Source organism: Pholis gunnellus (genome assembly GCF_910591455.1).
Source record: "Pholis gunnellus genome assembly, chromosome: 21".
Classification (NCBI taxonomy): domain Eukaryota; kingdom Metazoa; phylum Chordata; class Actinopteri; order Perciformes; family Pholidae; genus Pholis; species Pholis gunnellus.
In genome coordinates this window covers 6,664,892-6,684,486 of record NC_136548.1, presented here as the reverse complement: position 1 = coordinate 6,684,486, position 19,595 = coordinate 6,664,892, and the positions used below count along the sequence as shown (strand labels likewise).

The window sequence follows — 19,595 nt, the reverse complement described above, 5'->3', positions numbered from 1 at the left end:
TCAAACCAGAAGGAAGCAAGAAAGAAACAACCGAAACGCATAAAGAAATCGCAAAAAAAAAAAGAATTAGCAGGTTTTAATTGCGAGGCTATGATTTAAACCTATGAAAAACCATTGGGGAAAAAAAAGGTAGCACATGAGAGAGAAAAGCTTTGGAGCACCGGAAAGACAAAAGAGGTACAAGGATGTCTTTTTAGTGAAGGAGACAGAATAAGTGGGCAAAAGAGGAGAATGATTCAAGTCAAGCCAAAGCAAAGGCAGCAGAGGCTCATGTCATCCCCCTCACTCTTCACAGATCATTGTTGAAAAGCCCAATTAGGCAGAAAAGGAAAGCCGTGAATGTATGAGTGCATCCCTGACCCTGTTTTGCTGCCTGAAACCCCCCATCACAGGCGAGCAACAATACTCCTCAGCCACGCTGGTCGCGTGGCTTTAGGGTTGACAATGCGAGTTCGCCGCTCGCTCCAACACTGTGGTCCAGACTGGAATGTCTCATGGATGGATTGCCATGGAATTTTGTACAGATCCCCGTTGGTGGTCCCTTGACTTTTCCGATGAGGTTGAAATTTGTGGTTTTGAGTGAAATGTCTCAACAAAAGAATTGTTTGGTAGAGAGTTTCATGTCCCAGAGAGGATGGTTTGTAATAACTTTGGTCATGTTTGGTAAAATCTAGCGCCATCATCAGGTTTATAACCACATACCTGTACAGGCTCTCCATTAACCGTACGTTTGAACTTTGCGATAGTTCGCAAGCCACCAAACTAAAACGGAGACGATGGCGGACATCAAACATCGGCATGTTAGCGTTGTCATTATGAGCATGCTGACATTTAGCTCTAGACGCTGCTGTGCCAAAGTACAGCCTCACAGAGCCACTAACGCCGTAGACTCTTGACCTCGGTACAAACAGGAGTAGCCTCGGGCCTAAGGTTCGGGGCGCCCAACCACTAGGCCACCAGATTCCGTCCACATCTCTCATAAACATATTAAAATCATCAGACATGAGAGCTCCTCAAGTCACTAAAGCTCTAAGAGAAGAAAATGCTCTCGTTCTTTAAGTATACAGAAAAAGAGAAAGCTTACAACGAGGCAAAGAAGTGCAGACGTGGAGAGTAAATGCCAAAGGCAGACTAGAGTAGTGATTACTACCTAGATTGTAGTAAAGGTGTATATTTTAGAGCTGTGCTGCTGCTGACATGCTACTGAATTAGACTCCGTGAGGAGAAGAGCCAGAAGATGCAAATGAGGAAGACACAAGGAGAAGTGTGCAAAATGACAATATTAGATCGCGAACGGTTGAAATGTCTCCATGATCTGGCTTTACAACTACCGATTACTGATGCCGTTTCATCCTTATTTTTCAGTGAAGTTGGCTGGAAGTGATGTAATGTAGCCCTGGTGTGTTCTATGTGGAGCACTACGCCAGACTCTGCCAAGAAAATAGCCTTTATAATCCTACATCGTTTGTCGGCAACCGGTCATATGGTAACATATGAGGCGGTCGTGGGCTCTGATTCATTTGTCATAATTTAGTTTGAATGAAAACTCAACTCCTGGCATTTGCTCCTTGTGTTCTTCACCAGTTTGGAAGAAGGAAATAACTTCAATAACAGGAAAAGCAGCTTTAAAAATAAGACAATTTCTTTTTAAATAAATTCTGTGTGGTGGATTATGTTTAAGAGTAGTGATTCATGTGGATTTTAAAAAATACCCGAGATATCTTTTGGGAAAGTAACTGATACATATATAAAGAAACGTTAAACAAACGTTTATTGTTGAGAACATCATTTGATACTGTGTTTTGTCACCTTGTACAGCTATAATTCTTTTAAATAGGGAAATAAATGTGGCTGTCCTGTTGAGAAACTTGCAAAATAGTCGTAAAAACCGACATTAAAAAGAACTGTAATAAGACTGTGGATTGTGATCGTGCCTGAAATAAACCGGGTGATATAACATTTTCACCAAATCACCCACCCCTAAGGAGGAGGAGGAGAAAGGTGAAAGAAAGCTGTCGGAGGAGTTGAGAGGAGCGGAAACCAAAGACGTTCAAGACAAGGAGCAACTAGAGAACCTGTGAAGTAACACAAAAACAAAATAGGTGGAAGGTCAAGAAAAGGAAGAGTGTGGAGGAGGAGAAAGTGGAGGCGTGTGGGTGAAAAGTAAACTTAGCATTCTTCTGATGAGAGTGCTTTGCTTTTGAATTATCCCAAAATGATTAAATGGGGGGGAAATGAATGTCCGTCCACGAAACAAGGAAAACAAGCAACGCAACTTCTGACATCATTGTGGCGGCGCGATGAAGCAACGGGTGACGACAATCCAAACTGCTCTGTTTGCTACATGTGGAGGCCAATGAAAGCTGATTCATCGAACACCATAAGAAATACTGTGTGTCCTTTTGATTGCCTTGATTCATGGATCCAGAAGAGTCGCAGTGAATACAAGACTCTGTATATACCGCAGCAAGCTCTACCCCCCCCCCCCTTAGGTCTTCGGTCGTTAACGAATAACAACTCCCCCGTCTGCCTGATACAGGCTGAGATATTTATTTTGGCAGACAAAAAAAAAAAAAAAAAGGCATTCACCTTGTGTGTCCTACACCATCTGTCTCTGCTCGAGGGAGGTTGCCTGAGGTTTGAGGTGAGCTCTTAAATGCAGAGGGGGGAAAAGACGGCCTCCTCTCAAATCTGCCTCACCGATCACCTTCACTCCCAGGGCAAAGAGTCAACGGCGAAATAAGGAGCCGCTCCTCTGTACTTTCAAGTGACCGAAAGGAAAGAACGTGTTTCAATTAGACGTTATGTAAAAAAAGCTGTCTCGTACATTGTGAACATGTGGCGCGCACATCAATGGATCACTTTCTTGCATTAGTCTGTAAAATGGGGAGAAAAAAGAAAGAAAGCTGGTGTTTCACGGAGGATCCTCCTGATTAATACGTAATGAGTGACAATAAAAGAGAGTGACAAAGGAGGTTACTTCCACTCGTTGTACTCACTACCCAAGCTTCTCCTACGTGACTGTATAAAAACAAACAACTCCTAAATGTGGAGGAGACTTATTATTCAAATATTCTGTTTTCTATTTCACCGTCTGAAATGAAGAAGGTGTCGCATCTACAAATCTCGGGCAAACAACACCGCGCGCCTGCCACCAAACCCCTGAGTGCATATTGGTGCTTTTGAAGGAGTTTTGTAAAAAAGAATAGCAAAGAAAGAAGTGAAGCCATTCACAGTAACGACTGTGAAAATAATGCCGGTGGTTAGTACACACCCAGGTACAAAACACCAGCAGGTTAACAACTCATTGAGCATGCTGGACAAAGAATCCCCCCGTGTGGCCACATGGCTTTGTAAAAAAAAGAAAACAGCTTTCTTTCTCATACAAAACAGCCATCGCTACACCAGACACTGTAAGCTTTCTTTTTATCACTTGACGACTCAGCATAAGTTCTCTAAGACCGGCGGGTGGTAACCAGATACGAGCACTCAACTTCTTAGTTAGAGGCTACCTTGGAAAAAAACGGCCTGACGCCGCAGCGGGAGGAAAACAGGACAAGCCGCGGCCTTTATCTCTCATCCCGTCTTTTATCACAATTCCCTCATTCTGTTCTCTTCATCTCCCACTCCCTTCTTCTGTCCACTCCCTCCCTCACACTCCCCCTCTGTGAGGCCGTCCTCAAACACTTGACTAAAAACTAAGCCACGGTAGGAGACTCTCCGTCTCCCTGCCCCGCTTTCATATATGACTGAATGAGTCACTGACAAGTCCTGAAAACTGGCTTTGAGCGTAGTAAGGAAGCCGGGGAGCAAATGATTGGCGGGGAGTGGAGGACGTGGAGCGAAGCAGACCTGAATGAGACCGAAAGAAAGAGGGGAGGGGAAAGCAGAGTGACGGGGGAAAAAAATGAAGCACGACAGGGAGAGGCGGACAATTAGAGACCCAAAGAAAATGGGTAAAAATAAATGGAGAGTAACAAGGGAGCAGGAGGCAGTCTGATAACTTATGCTCCAACCCAAGATCTAATCAGATGTCTTGAGGCTAAAGCAGAGATCATCACACTCCCTCAAAAGGATCCCGATTCCACCACCCTGGAGGGGCCGAGCCCATCTCCACCCGCTGAACTGCGCGCCTTTGAAGTTTGTATTGGAGGGCAGCTCGCTGATGAAGTCGCACAGCATGGACGGAGCAGAGACACCTCGGTTTGTCTTCTGCTGTGTTAAGCAGAGGCGAGATGCAGACGATGGAGACAAAGCGATGAAACAAACGGCAGCATTTTATCAGGAGAGTAGCGACACCTCAACTCACCAGTTAGAGGCAGAGTGAGTATGAATGAAAAAGAAAATGAACAAATGATGGGCCGTTTAGGGATTCATGGCGTCGCACTAAAGCAGTAGAGTGAGTGCACACAATGAAATCAATGCCTGCACAATGGAATGGATTGCTATGAATAACATAGTCCTGTCACACCATTGTGAGAATTATTTTGGTTTTTTTTAATATTTTTCTATACGACTGTGTCAGAGACTCTTAGAGGCTGTATTTGCAATATTTTGTCCAAAACAACAACGTTATTAGCAGAATACAATAAGCTCAACACAGATATATTAGTTTCGACATGTATGTGCAAAAAGAAACTTTTGCAGTAATGAAGGTTTTATTTACAGCACATATTTTCTTTCGTTCACATTTGATTGGACTGCTAAAAGTGGGCGGGCTTAGAATGCAGAGCAGATTGATCGATATCATGACTTTAGCATTAGCATTTTTCATTTCCTCAAATATCCAGTATTATTTAGGCTCAATGAAAGAGGTGTTTATTGCAGGCGTATTGTATTGTATCGCATTATACCGTACAGGCCCCCCCCCTCACAGCTTTGAGCCCTGCCATTGCCGACATATGTCCATCAACAGCTACGCATCTTGTTAAAGTGCCATTGAACAAAACGCTGGATCGCAACCTCATCGCTGTCAATCACTCCGGATAAGAGCACCGACTTAAGTGCCTGAAATGGAAATGTAAAGTAAATGACGCTGAAGTTGTTGTGGCGCCCGTGCTGCAGCGTGCAGCCGTAAAAAGCAGCCTCTGTGTCTTCCCGAGGGTGTTTAATCTGTGACTGATGGATGTAGCACCAAGACAACGATTGTAATTATCATCATCATTGTAAAACATTCATCAAAACCATCATCAACATAATAGTTATCTCCCTCTGTCACCAACCAGCCATTATCAGAACCATAATCACTCACGTGCGCGTCCGCACACACGCAAGACTCCGACGATATTAAAAAAAAATTAAAAGAATCAGGCACAAGATCATCAGCATTACCCGCGTAAAAGAACATCTATCCGTCTTTTGAATGCACACGCACACAGCAAAACCGGCACACACTCAAAAGTTCACGTCGTTACATGTGGCTGCATTATCTCATCTGCATCGCTAAAGTGACCCATCACCATGCAGTCGAAGGCCTCTGGCTAATCACAGAGACTCACACTGAGCCCGTCTGGAAGGAAAGATTTCCGACCCGGGCAGCCACGATTTCCCCAGGCTAACCTGGGCCATATCCAATGGCTAATATAGAAATTAAAGGTGCAGACACATTTCCGGGGGCGGCAAGTCCATCGCAGGCAGTGGTGCACACACATCTGAAAGCGTGTCAACGAGGACGTCTCAATTATTCATTCGGCGGCGGATTTATGTGGTTTCATATGGTGCATATTAAAGCCTTTTGGGAGGCCCAGGGAAGCCAAGGGTGGTTTATATAACGGCTATTAATTGGGACCTTCTATCGTTCTCTTTGCTCAGAGTACGCAAACGGCTGTGGTTAAAGGTACTGTACTATGCACGAAGACAAACATATGCAGAGGAGATATTACAGAGGTAAAAAAAAAGTTTTACAGAAGCACAACTAAAGGGTAGAAGGACAGAGAGACAGGCGTTATCCAGTCTCATCCACATGATTAAAACAGTGAGAAATTTTTGCAGTGAGCTGATGACTTTGTGTGGAAATTATAGGCTCAGCTTTTTGCTGATCAAAGAGAATTGCTCATTTGGAATGTATGCGCATACATCTATCAAATGTAGATGTAAAACAGCCGGTGAGTCGTGGATCAGAGGTGCTGGTTCTCGACATTGGCGCGCTGCTATTTCTACAGACTCACTCATTCATTCACACAGCATTGCATTTGTGCTCGGTGCTTAGATGGTGTTTGTGTGTGTGTATGCGTGGATGGATGGATGGATGAAGTCCATGCAGATGTGGACAAGATAAGGTCTTTGTGTTGACGAAGTCGCATTTTCTCCGCCACGGATAAAACACATGGAGAAGTATTAGGTCTTTGTCTCATCGGGGGAAGTGGTGTGAAGACAAATTTGTGATTCGTTACTGTCAAACTGCCCGCCCCCCCCCCCCCTTTTGCCCGCGGAAGTCATCATCAGGAGCAACAACACCTTCTTAACCCGTCTGAGAATGGAAAATGATTGGGAGAAAATTGGCAAAAGAGTGAGAGACAGAGAGCACAAAAATGAAAGACTGATTGATGAGAAAAAGAACAAGAGAGGCAATAAAAGAGAGAGGAGCGTAGAGTAGACGGGGGGGGGGGGGGGGGGGGGAGCTGGAGAGATGGATGATGATGAGAGGCTTGATCCATGAAAGAGGCAGTAAACACTTTGTTGGACCAAAACTCTTTAAAAAGGTGGACTATGTAATACCTGGCACCACACGCCCTAAATAAATAAGGTGAAGCATTTCAATTATTCAGAAGCCCAATCAGAATGTAAAGCTACGGATAAGTCAACAATCCCTATTATGTTTGTCTCCTCTTCGTCAGCAAAGAAAACTTTATCATAACTTGACGGTGTCAGCTGCAGTAGGAAGGAGTACTTCCCTCCCGCTGCTGCACCACCACAGGTATGACACCGAGTAATCAACGACCTGAAAGCTCCCATCAGACAGCAGCGCGGCGGAGAGCTTCCCAGCAGGGCTACCCCTGAGCGTCTGACAAGACAAATGTAAAATACCTTGAGCCAAATAGCCTGATTCAGAGTTGCAGTCGGGGGATGTTGCGTTGATTATGAACATGAGCTGAACTTCAGAGACGACCAGAACGACCTAGAACTTCAAAGTTTCATTCGCTCCATTGTCGCACTCTTCCCACACTCGCGCGACGACGAGGTACAAAGACACAAAATTGTAGTCGGGAGGAGTGAATCTAATACATACATCCAACAGCTTTCAAGACAAATCACCCAAAAAAAATGACAAATGTCAACTTCATGGTGGCACGAGAGGAAAAGTCAAGAGGATCAGCAGCAGAACGCATCTTCAGTGCCAATCTCTCATAAAAGGAAGATATTCCCCTGGAAAGGTGTAAACGTTGACCTGCTGGTGGCGCCAGATAAAAGCTCGGAGTACTTAGGATTCATCCAAAGGAGAACATGAACGTCTGCACCGAATTTCATGGCAGTCCAACCAACGGTTACTAAAATATTTCAGTCTGGATCAGAGTGGAAGACCAACCGGCTGACAGTGCCATATCTATATCCAGATGCCTCTCATGTTCTTTCTGTGTACACGTTTAAGCTCACTGCCTTATTGCACACACACACACACACACACACACACACACACACACACACACACACACACACACACACACACACTCCACAGCCCCCCCCCGCCCAATATCCTCATCAGCTTCTGACTGATGCTCTTTTCACAGCACAATGCCAGCCTAAAATACGCAGATAATGAAAACACAGACACTCCTGCACACACCAAATGAGTCCGTGTGTTCGTTGACGGCGCGCTAAGGACGCTTCCTTCCCTGCTCCAGTGATAGCCTCTATTGTTGGTATTGTGTGGGAGGGAGACACTGATTTGCCGCGGCCGGTATAATTCTCTCATTACGAGTTCAGAAGGGGGAGAAGTGGCACAGGGAGGGATGGAGGGATGGAGGCCCGGAGGCACGACGTGCCACAAAGTGCAAAGCCCGACTGATAATGGAGCAAATCCATCAGTCTCTCGCTCTCCCATCGCACAGGCCTTACTGAGCTTTAGATGGAAGTCATTTCAGAAAGCTCGGAGAGGAAAGTGGCTCTGAAGAAGAGGGAAAATGGAGTACGAGCGGTTCGAGCGGCGCCATAATGCCGCGCAATCTGGCACAGGGAGGGAGACGGATAGGGAGGCTGAAAAAGAAGTGCAGATGGAGGGAGGGAGGGAGGGAGGGAGGGAGGGAGAAGAAAGCAGACATTCCGGGACACACAATGCGAGAGGTGGTTTTTGGATCGGTCTTTGTTGCTCTCTTTAGGTGAGTTTAGCAGCAGCACAGAACTGTTAGCGTGCTTATTTTAAACCACAAGGTTACTGTGACCTAACTTCTAAAATCCCATCCACTCCCCGACCCTCCCTAAACCCTCTCTAGCGCCGGCTATGGCTCATTGCTCTCATCATCGGTTCAATTTTGCAAGCATATGCATGTGTGTGTGTGTGCGTGTGTGTGTGTGTGTGTGTGTGTGTGTGTGCGTGTGAGAGAATGAGGAAACAAAAACACTGAGAAAAGAAAGTCTATGAACCCACTTGAGGGTATTTTAACAGAGACCCCTGACTTTTCCTCCCGATACTCTCCGGTCTTTAAGACTGTTGGCTCGGTGTTCAATCACCATAACAACCTCACCTTAACAACAATGACTCCAGTAACCTTGGCCATCCATTAGCCTGTCTCAGAACAAAAGCTGTTTCCATAGGGAGCCATTAGACGAATATAGCTCTGGGAAGGGAAGTATCCAATACACCAGATGGGCTGCGCTTTATACTAGCTCCAGGGCTGGACAGCAGTCTCACGGAGCGTTATTGAGAGGGAGAAATTAGGCTAAATCGGTGCAACACATGGAAAACGTGCAGGTTCGATGATGGAGTCAGTCCAAGAATGTGAAACTGCAGGTGGAACACCGATTATTGCCCAAAGCATGGCAGATAAAAGCACACTCAATGCGTTCAAACTGTTTTCATATCTAATTCTTTTGTGTGGGATTTCCTCAGGTTTAACATTAGCTATCGACCCTCAAGAGGACATTGGTTTCTATTATTGTTTGACAGTAAATGTCTACCTTCATGTTGGAGATGAGTGCCAGCTTGTGCCTTCATGTATTGCCATTACATTCGAGTCATAGAGCTAAGCATCAGCTTGACTGAAAAAGAATAATACTTATTACTAATATTTGTCAGTGAACACTCACTGAAGGTATATCCAGAATTATCAATGTCTGTTTTAACCATTAAGATGCTTTCTTAACATTTATCTCTGCTCTTTTTGTAAAAGAAATTATCAAAATATTAGTTATTTGGTACAAAAATGTAAAATATTGGAGTGAAACATCTATATATATATCAAAATAACTAATAATACAATCTATAATGTTGGTTCACCTCAAGATACGCAATATCTGGCTTCCATCTTTATTTGGATGAGAAACACATCACGACTCATATTTATCACAGAGCAGGTGACGCATGTTTACATCCTGACAGGAGTAAGTGTTTAAGGTTTGTGGAAATGACTAAAATAGCCGTTGTTAAATGACCAAAGATCGGTGTGTATTTACCTTCCAGTAAAATCAGATGCTTAGCTCTATTATTGATGTAATGGTAATACATGAGAGGCAACGTCCCTCCGTGATGTACCCTCCAAAACTCTGCTTTAATGACGGCACCATTACCACGTATTTTCCCCGGCAGTCCTGCCGCATGAATAAATCCCCAAATTGCAAGGAACAAGTCGAAACACAGTGCTGGAATATTAAAGTGAGCGGCCTTCCGCACGAGCGCTTCACCGCCGCCGACGCCAGAAAGTTCGAAATCGCTTTCATCACACGTGTTGGGAAATGCCCCGGACATATTCATCAACGTGTCTGTGCCCTCCAACAAAGAACGGCGAACACTGGGGGTCTGAAGATGGAGGTGACAGGAACGAGAGGGATTAAAACAATGCATCTCATTTGTCATTGTTGCGCCCCTGTGCTGTCCAAAGGACGGAGATAATTCCACAGGAAAAAAAAAAAAAAGGCGCCAGACATTTCTCAGCTCCGAGCCCCGAGTTGTGAATTTGACATCTATTATGTATAAGGCTTGGGCTCGCTGGCCAGCCAGTCCTGACTATCAGCTAGAGCTGAGGATGTGTCACCTGTCTCTTACCGTCCCATATGGTTTCCCCTGAATGACGTTACAGCTGTACCCTCCTGGCTACAGAGCAGATAACAGCACAGTGTGTGTGTGTGTGTGTGTGTTATTCTGTCAAGTGGTTTTGAACAGCATGACGAAGTGTATCTACGGTACCTGCGCTTGCATGTGTTTCTGCATGTATCTGTGTGTGTGTGTGTGTGTTTTCTTGTGTCTGTGTATTTCAACCAGTGAATATTATATTTGTGTTTGCACCCCTATATCCATTTATGTCAGTGCTTCAGTTTGCCTGTGAGTGTGCTTCCCTGTCTGTCTCACAAGCGAACCATGGGACCGAATGTGTGTGTGTGTGTGTGTGTGTGTGTGTGTGTGTGTGTGTGTGTTTCTGTCTCACAGGGGGGAACCGGGGGACGGCTGCGGTGAGGCAGCTGGAGTATAAGACCTCGTTAATGTGACAGTAACAGTAAAACAGTCACCGATGGAACGAGCCGCTGTTGTCTACTTTGCTCGATAACTTGACAGACACAACAAGAAGCAGCAATTTGATTTGTTGAGGCTGCTCTCGAGTTCAGTTCCCAACTCGCCGTGGTTAGATAAGTGTCTGGCACCAGTGGAGCTGTGCTATTATCATTGCTGTGAATGCAACAAGTTCTGATGAGACTTGATTACAAAGTGGCACAGACTGGAGCGGGGAGTGGAGTCACTATGTATGGATTGATTTAGGTCCAGCAATGTTTTGTCGAGGTACCAATCAATACCAGGGCACACACGGCTTTGTTGGAGGGCGGACAACACAAATAAATGGGGCTGTAACTTTAAGCTTCTTCTTCTGTGGTGGAAAAGATCGGTGAAAAGTTTTTCTTTTCTTGGCACTTGAACATGGCATGAAGTTTCGAACAGCCCGTTTCTAAGCCTGACAAAGTTCTGTTCACACGATACGCATATATTACAGACTGGATGAGTCTACAGCCCATTAATCCAATCGTCTATGAGACCAATCACGCCACAGAACCACGTATGTCAAACTGACGCAAGAGGAAAAGACAGCCAACGACAAAAAACATTGTTGTGACAACCAATCTAATAGATGTCGAGATATTTCACTCAGAAATGGAAAACTTTGGCCTCGTTAGCGTTCGTCCTTTGGGCACCGTGGACATCTGCAGCACATTTCCTCAAAAACCTTTTGAGATATTTCAGTCTTGACCTAAGTGGTGAACCGACTGACTGACGAGCGTTCCCACCCCTTTGAGCTACACTGCTAGCATGGCTAAAACCAGGTTCGTGCCAATCGCTTGATTACAAAAATCTGCTGTGGCGGAGGGATGACCTGCCCCACTCTGCCTCTGATTGGCTCGTAGTCGTTGCCTTCGTTGGTTGGCTTGGTTAGCCGTAGGCATGAGGAGAATAAAGTCACGTCCCGGTCTCTGTCTCTGTCCAGGAAAGTGTTCCGTTTTACCACTTGAGCAGTCGAGTGGGGAAACAAGGCCCCGAATGCAATAATGCTAATGAACACTCATGATGGGGTATTAATGCAACCTTTAAGGTTTAATTATTTCAGGGCTTGCTCATTTGTTCCCTCATTGGCTTAATGAACTTGTAACTTCATCCCTCTGTTGTTCGGTTTAACTCAAACAAATTGATCGCGGAAAAAAAAACCTTTCGCTGCTACTCTTGTCTTTTTTTTTTTTTTTCATCAGTTTCTACGACATGTTAGAATCGTTTCCCACAAATGCCACCAGCGAGCAGAGCAATATGTCGTTTTGTGATGACTTGCTAGTTTAGCCCGGTAATCAGAGGATGCAGATATGAAGTGTCTGAGTGTACCTGGTAGACGTGGTAGGCGTTGGCAGCTCTGCCCTGCAGGAACACGGAGGGGATCCACACGTTGATGAGAGCACGATGAGCCCTGAGTGACACAAACAACAAACCGTCCTTACTGCCGTCGCCATTATCATCATAATCATCATTATCACATTATCACTAAGACAGCAACGGTGCGTCTTTGCACTGTGCCTGGACAGCTCCAGCAAATTACAGCTCACTCTGGTTAAAACTCCTTAAAAATGCAATTTGGTTATGATCTGAGTGTGGAGCAACTGAATGAATGCATGAAATCAAACAGTGTTTTTAGCTTTGTTCACAGGTAAACTCGAGGAAGAATAACTTACAAGATTACTCTGGGAAAAGTGATATTTGACATGGATAAGATACAAAACAAGAGAAACTGCAGGGGTAAAAACTGCAGAGGTATGAAAAGAGGGAAGGTTGGAGGAGGACAAAGTGAGGGGGAGAGAGTAATGGAGGAGAGATAAAAGAGAAATATTCTTACGTCTCAAAATCTGACAGGCTGGGGTCATCCGACGTCTGGCTTAAATCACCTGGAACCTGGAAAAGAGAAGAGAGGGGGAGATTGAGAACAAGTAAGAAAAAAACAAAAGACATCCATTTAACATCCAGTTCAAACTCATATAGCAATAAACACACACGCACACACACACACACACACACACACACACACACACACACACACACACACACACACACACACACACACACACACACACACACACACACACACACACACACACACACACACACACACACACGTCCGATATGTAATTGATTCCCAAACAGAGGTACTTATAGACCCTCGGGGTACGTCTGCAGAAGATTGTAAAGTAGTTAACTAATTTGCATATGTGGAAACAGTCATGGATTAACAGCTGAGACAGTCGCTAAAAGTGGTGGATAAACAATTGAAATAATTATCTAAAAGTAATTCATAAACAGGCTAAAACTAATAAATGGTTACATTGTCACTGTAGGAGTAGTCTATAAACAGTTCAAACAGTAAACGCAATGTAAGTTAACAATAGCTAATAGCTAACTAGGGGAAATGGTTAGCAACATCATGCTCCTGCAGCTCCGCGTGGTAGATATACAAACTTAACCAAACCAACCTAAATCACTGACAGTTCAACTAGTAATATCTGACGTTATCGTATAAATAACCACCACTTTAAAGTCAATGGAAATGGCCGTTCCTGGTGGTGTCGATGAAGGGGCACTTGGTACTAAGGGGTTTGTGGGAACCACTGCAATACGCGATACACTGTTCCCTCATCTGAGTCACCCACCTGTGATGCCTCTTCATGCGCATATGTGTTATGTGTATGATGCTATTAGTGTTGAGTATCCTCAGTTAGCAGCGCTCATCCTAATCTGACATTCTTAATGCAAACGTGTGTGCTTGTGTGTGTCTTCGTCAAGCCTGGGATTTGCTCCACTCTTTGCAATGCCTCGAGGTCCTTTTGAGGAACCACATGACCAGGCGCAGATGTTGGCCTTCTGGATGTGTGTGTCTGTCTGTGTGTGACAAAGAAAGAGAGAGTGTGTGTGTGTGTGTGTTTGTCTCTTCCCTCTGTTGCTCTCGTCCAGAGCTTGGCCCGTCACCATCTCCATTTTAAACACCCTCAGCACAGCCCCCTTCAATGGGGTTTGAGCTGAGGCTTTGATCAAACCCTACGAGAGTGTCCCACACAAACGGAAACACACGCACACACCGTGAAAGTAATTGAGGAAGAGAGAGAGGGTGAAGTGTAGAGGAGGCGAAAAAAGTGACCAGCATTTGGTCATCTGCAGCAGCAGCTATTGGGAGCTGGAAGCATGCAGCAGTCATGAGCCAGAGATGGACACACACACACACACACACACACACACACACACACACACACACACACACACACACACACACACACACACACACACACACACACACACACACACACACACACACACACACACACACACACACGCACAGAATGTGTGGTCCAGCAGAGAACAGCTGAAGCTTGGGGATAAGAGGTCCTATGTTCAGCCTGGGGCTCCCATCACTGCAGCCGTTGTGTCGGTGTGTGTGTGTGTGTGTGTGTGTGTGTGTGTGTGTGTGTGTGTGTGTGTGTGTGTGTGTGTGTGTGTGTGTGTGTGTGTGTGTGTGTGTGTACCACACTGCTTCGAGTTCTCCTGAGCATGACCAGATGTTGGCATTCTGTCTGTGTATGTTGTTGTTGTTGTTGTTGTTGTAGTAGAGGACCACTTTTAAAGTGAGGAAGTTTGAACTAGTTAGCGTTAGCATTGATTGGACACCGGTGTTAAACAGGCACCAAGAAGAACACCACCTACAGACACTCAAACTCAACAGAGAGGTAGAGGGGTGTGAGCGCACGCTGTTTGATTGACAGTTAATCTCAGAGCTGCAGGGCAGAGGCGCCGAGGACAAATGAAAACAGAGGAATCTCACAGATGTTCAATGAAAATTGCAGTTAGCCGTTATTGACCGCAGAGAGAAATGAGCAGGGCAAACGCCACAGAAACAAACAGGGGGAAGTGGAGATGAAAATCAAAGAAAATCACAAGGAGGAGAGCGGAGAAAATAGCAGGGTGACACAGACGGGAGGGAGGAAAAGAGAAAACCTGCCGAGGAATCAGATGAGAGGGGACATTGTAGTGTGTGTGTGTGTGTGTGTGTGTGTGTGTGTGTGTGTGTGTGTGTGTGTGTGTGTGTGTGTGTGTGTGTGTGTGTGTCTGTCTGTGTGCGTTTTAGAGCGTGTGTGCGTCCAGTCACTCACCGGGCCTCTCAGGTCAATGAGTTCCTGTCTCATCTGGACAATGAGGTGGTCTTTGGCCATGAGGGAACGGTACAGGCGCTCATTAAACTCGATCAACTCACCGTGCATCTCGGCCACCTGCAGCACACACACACAGGAACAAAACACACAAAAAAGGGCACTTAAATGAATCATGCTGGAGAACATTATTATATAAAGCACAATTAAGTAAAAGTGGACAACAGAGCAGCATGTAAACACATTATGGATAGCCTAAGAACATTCAAATATACAATTCTTACTTCTGGTTTACTGTAACACACAAAAGGCTGAAGCACTCCAGGTGATGAATGAAATGACGTAATGAATGCTGGCAGAAGGGCAGATTCTGGGAAACCAGACAGGGAGGGAGGGAGGGAGAAACAGACAGAGAGTAAGGGGGGGGGGGGGGCTGAAACCAGTTCATACCCTAATCAGTCAGACTCCTGCCAGCCTGTTAATCAATTCTCATCAGCTCTAACTAACCTTGACGTGGTGTTATTCACGTCCATGTGTGTATGTGGAAATATGGCCGAGCTATTCTCTCTCTGTGTGTGTGTGTGTGTGTGTGTGTGTGTGTGTGTGTGTGTGTGTGTGTGTGTGTGTGTGTGTGTGTGTGTGTGTGTGTGTGTGTGTGTGTGTGTGTGTGTTCTCCCCCCCCCCGACCTGTCTGCCTAACCAGGCTGGACAGTGTGGACAGGTCTCTGTCAGCAGACTGACAGCTGTGCTGTATGGAGGACACCTGCTGTCACAGCCGCTTCAGCAGAGCGCCGTCTCCGGCTGACAGGTGAGCCGAGGCCGCCGCCGCCGCCGCCGCCGCCGCCGCCGCCGCTCCAACCCACCGGCCTTCGTACGCTCACTTATTCACATCCCGTTTAAGAGCCCACACACTGCCGCGAAGGCGGAGGAGAGGCTCCTTATGCAAGAACAACAGCAACAGCGATGACGATCGTAATAAACTTCATTTAGAAAACAACCCGAATGCTTCACAAAATAGTGTCAAAAGTAGATTTCGGCTTCGATGCCAGTTTCACACCCAAGATTTCATGTTATGACAAAACAACATTGAAAAAAAGTCCCGCATCAGAACAGATTAAGCAGCATGGCTCCTTTCACACAAAGGCTGCATTGAAAGCAGCAAGGATCTAAAAACGAGACAGTTTAGTGTTTGTACTTATTTTACTCCTGGCTACAGTGTATTCACCTGGTTTGAGGACAGGTTCACATGTTTTAAAGTCTGTCTTAATAACTATCACTTGGTCGAGAGCAGTGACTTCAGGAGGTGACGGCTCCCGGGCAAAAAAAAAAACAGTTCCCTCGTTGTGTCTCCCTTTTCCTCGCGGGAAATCTTTCGCATCAATACAGCAACCGAAAGTGTTGTAAATGAATATATCGGCATATTCATGTTTTCGTCAGACAGAAGAATGTGAACCCGTCCAGGAGCCAGACTGCAGCTGCACACATCAAGCCTACTACGGTCCAATCTACAGTCTGAGGCAGCAGCTGGGACATTTCAGGAGAACACATTTCAATCAATGTTTCAAATTTTCTTTTTTCTTTTTTTTTTTAAACAATTCGCTGAATTCAGTTTTTGGCAGTGCTATTGAAATAGTTTCAAGCCTCCAGTTGCCATGACAACCCCATTTCTAGAAACACAGAAAGCAAGAACATGTGTTGTCCCCCGCCTCTGGAGCAGACTGCCTCTGGGACAGAATAATAACCGATATGTGTCCCCGTGCAGCCCACATGTCCGACGCACAGCCTCTCACCGGCCCAGAGAGTCAAATAAAACGATGCCCTCTGCAGCTCACGCTCGTGTTTAACGGTGGAAACTGTGGCGTGACGAGGTCGATCCAACCCGGCTAAGTGCAGCGATGGGGTTTCTTTTTAATGAAAATTAAACAAAATGCTACTTTTCATTAGAACGGTCTTACTCCACTATTTTATTTACGGAAATATATGAATTTAATAATCTTACGAATTTGTGAGTTCTTTCTCGTATATCTATGACTTTATATTCACAAAAGAGTTTGTTTTTGAAGGTATTTTGGAACTTTAATGACTTTCTGTGAATATTATCCGCTCCCCTGGCTCCGTATTTTTTTGTATTTACCTAAAGTGGCCCTAATATGCTCGTAATAAGGCCCTCACTGCATAAATTAATCTGTTAAAATGATATTAACACGAGAGGACTGAGAGAGAGAATATAGAATACATAACATGAAACACACAATTACATTTCACTCACAATACGATGTTGTGCACCGGATATAGTACACAACCGCTCCCTCAAAATAAAAAGCACACCACAAATAACAACAACCACCATTTTCTATATCATACAATATGTAAATTCAGTCTCCTGTGTCTCTCAGTGAGAGAAAGTTTGTGCTGTGATTCACGTGTCCCTCTGTCTGTCTTGGTTTCTCCATATTACTGCCTAACTGCAGTTCAGACGTTATTAAGTGAATACTGATGTGCCTATCCTCAGGCAGGCAAACGCAACCTGAGCTCTATAGGCGGTAATCCATCCAAAGTGTTATAGAAATGAGTTGCAACAAGTCAGGGACTTTTGAAAGGCCTTCAATCTCTTGCAGCGGATTACACGTCAACAATCCGAGTTCTGCTAACCTGAGACAATGGGAGTCAGGTTTAATTAAACTGAACTGCTCAGTCTATATCCTCATCTCTCTTCACCACACAGACTTTAGAAATCTCAGGATCAGAAAGGGCCGCCAAGCAATAAAACACAGCTGACGGTGATCTTAGAACATAAAACATAACAAGAGTCCAGCTCAAAAATGAATCCCCCAAACCTGACATCTTAACGTTCCCGTTTGTGTCCTGAAGGGAGACCTTGACGTCACGCCCGGACACACACACTTCTGAGTGGAGCTTGTGCGCCTGGTCCAACGGGCCCGTGTCACATCCCTAAAACACTCAACGTCATTCATCACCTCGTATTATTTAGCCTCCACGACTCTCAAATAGGACATTATAAAATAGGGAATTCATCTGAAGCGTGAAGAAACCCAATTAATTCTCAGTGAGAGGGAGCTAATCAGTTTGTCACTCTACGGCCATATATGTGTGTGTGCCTGAATGTACACTATAGAATGTACACTATAGTACTACATGTGTGTGTCGGCTTGTGTGAAAGGGTATTTGAGAGCGTGCGTGCTAATTCTCTTGTCTGTGTTAGGCGGCGGCTGTGTGTGCCAGCGTTGCCAATGTGTTTAAAGGAGTTCTTCTTCTCTACTGTTATTAACGCGGGGTCATTAAGATGCACAGCCACGTTTTGGGGGCTTCATTCACACTCATGCCCGGACCTCACATGCTATGGGCATTACTCAGCTGCACTATTGTCACGCTCTCTAGCTGACCTTTCTCTGGTCGGGGCCACCGAAAGGCCGGCTTCAGGCTCGCATCAGCCAATAAACATCTGCAGGACACGGGCTAATTAGTGGCTGCAGAAATCAAACCAAACCAAACTAAATATACGAGGGGGGGGGGGGGGGGGGGGGGGGGGGGGGAGATTGGTACAGAACAAGGCAGTTATGGAGACTTCAAAAGCTTAAGGGCACCGTCAGAACGGGTTCGGTTTAGAGTTTAGTTAAAGCACAAATGATGGAAACAACAAAGACAGGCAATAACAAGACAAACAAAAACACAGGCGAGGGAGACGATATTAATTCCAAGTAGTGCCTCGTGGGATATGTGTGGGTGTGTGCGTGCGTGAGGACGCGGCACGTGTCTCTACCTTCACTAACTCTCTTCTCTTGACGCCCGCAGCCCGAACAAAAAAAAACCCGTTCCTCTTGAAGGTGATGGACTGGCTTACAATATCCTTCAAGCCAGTGGAGTTTCAAGTTGAAAAGCTTTCGGTGTGAAAGCCATGAAAGGAAACATCACAATAAACCCGACAGCTCAACAAGGCGGCAAAGTAGAAGCCTGACACACACACGCTGGCGGTTTGTCTGCTCAAGGCTGCAGTCGATCCGGAGCCTTGGAGCTCCTGCAGGCCGTCCTGCGATCACAGATCAGGACCGAAAGTGACCAGAGAGTGTGTGGAGCTGAGACAAGCAGCAAATCAGCAACATGGTGACCAATCTCTGACTGGTTTTCTTTTTTAGCGGCTGGAAATGGTAGAAAATGAGTATATGCAGCTAGTAACTCAACAGTTAAATTGTTAGGAAGTACAATGTCCTTTAATTAGAGACGATTTCGTGGTAAACCATGACATCGTCTCTAATTAAAGAGCGTAACTGTAACCTATTAATGTCAGGAACTTGTATGCGCTGTATGGAAAGTTTAAAGGTATCCTGTAAAATGTCATTAATAGTGCTGTGGAGCAATGTTTCGAGGGTCCCCGATTTGTCAGAATCCTTGTTCGTATCTCGCCTACAACAACGCATATAGTATAAGATACACATTGCTGCTGCCTGCTTATCCACTGAATGACGTTAAGTGGCGGTAATGTGAAAAGAAACGGAGGCGTGCCATAAAAGCACAGGGTACTTGAATTGGTTATTTTGCTGGAATCAAGGTACTTGGACATAAATGAGTTTTTTTCTTATGTAGAAATAAAGGACACACTGTCTTTGGATCCATAGCAAGGATGTGGAAATGTTGATGAAAAAAGATCGAGCAAGAAACATATACTTCATAGTGGTATACATGTTCTTTAAAAAAATGCAATATAATAAGTAAAACATGTACTTGACTGAACAAGATAGAACGTGACAATATTTTTTCATGGCTTA

General features: G+C 45.1%; 1 protein-coding gene across 1 annotated transcript in view; it reads right to left on the bottom strand.

Annotated features, from left to right (window-relative positions):
- The window catches only part of snx29 (sorting nexin 29), a 118,532-nt gene that overhangs the window by 28,044 nt on the left and 70,893 nt on the right, over positions 1 to 19,595 (bottom strand). Inside the window, exons 16-18 of the mRNA XM_079182051.1 lie at positions 14,815 to 14,931; positions 12,516 to 12,571; positions 12,011 to 12,092 (exon numbers count right to left, since the gene is read on the bottom strand). Coding sequence (XP_079038177.1) covers positions 12,011 to 12,092; positions 12,516 to 12,571; positions 14,815 to 14,931 — 255 coding nt within the window. The remainder of the gene's footprint in view (positions 1 to 12,010; positions 12,093 to 12,515; positions 12,572 to 14,814; positions 14,932 to 19,595) is intronic.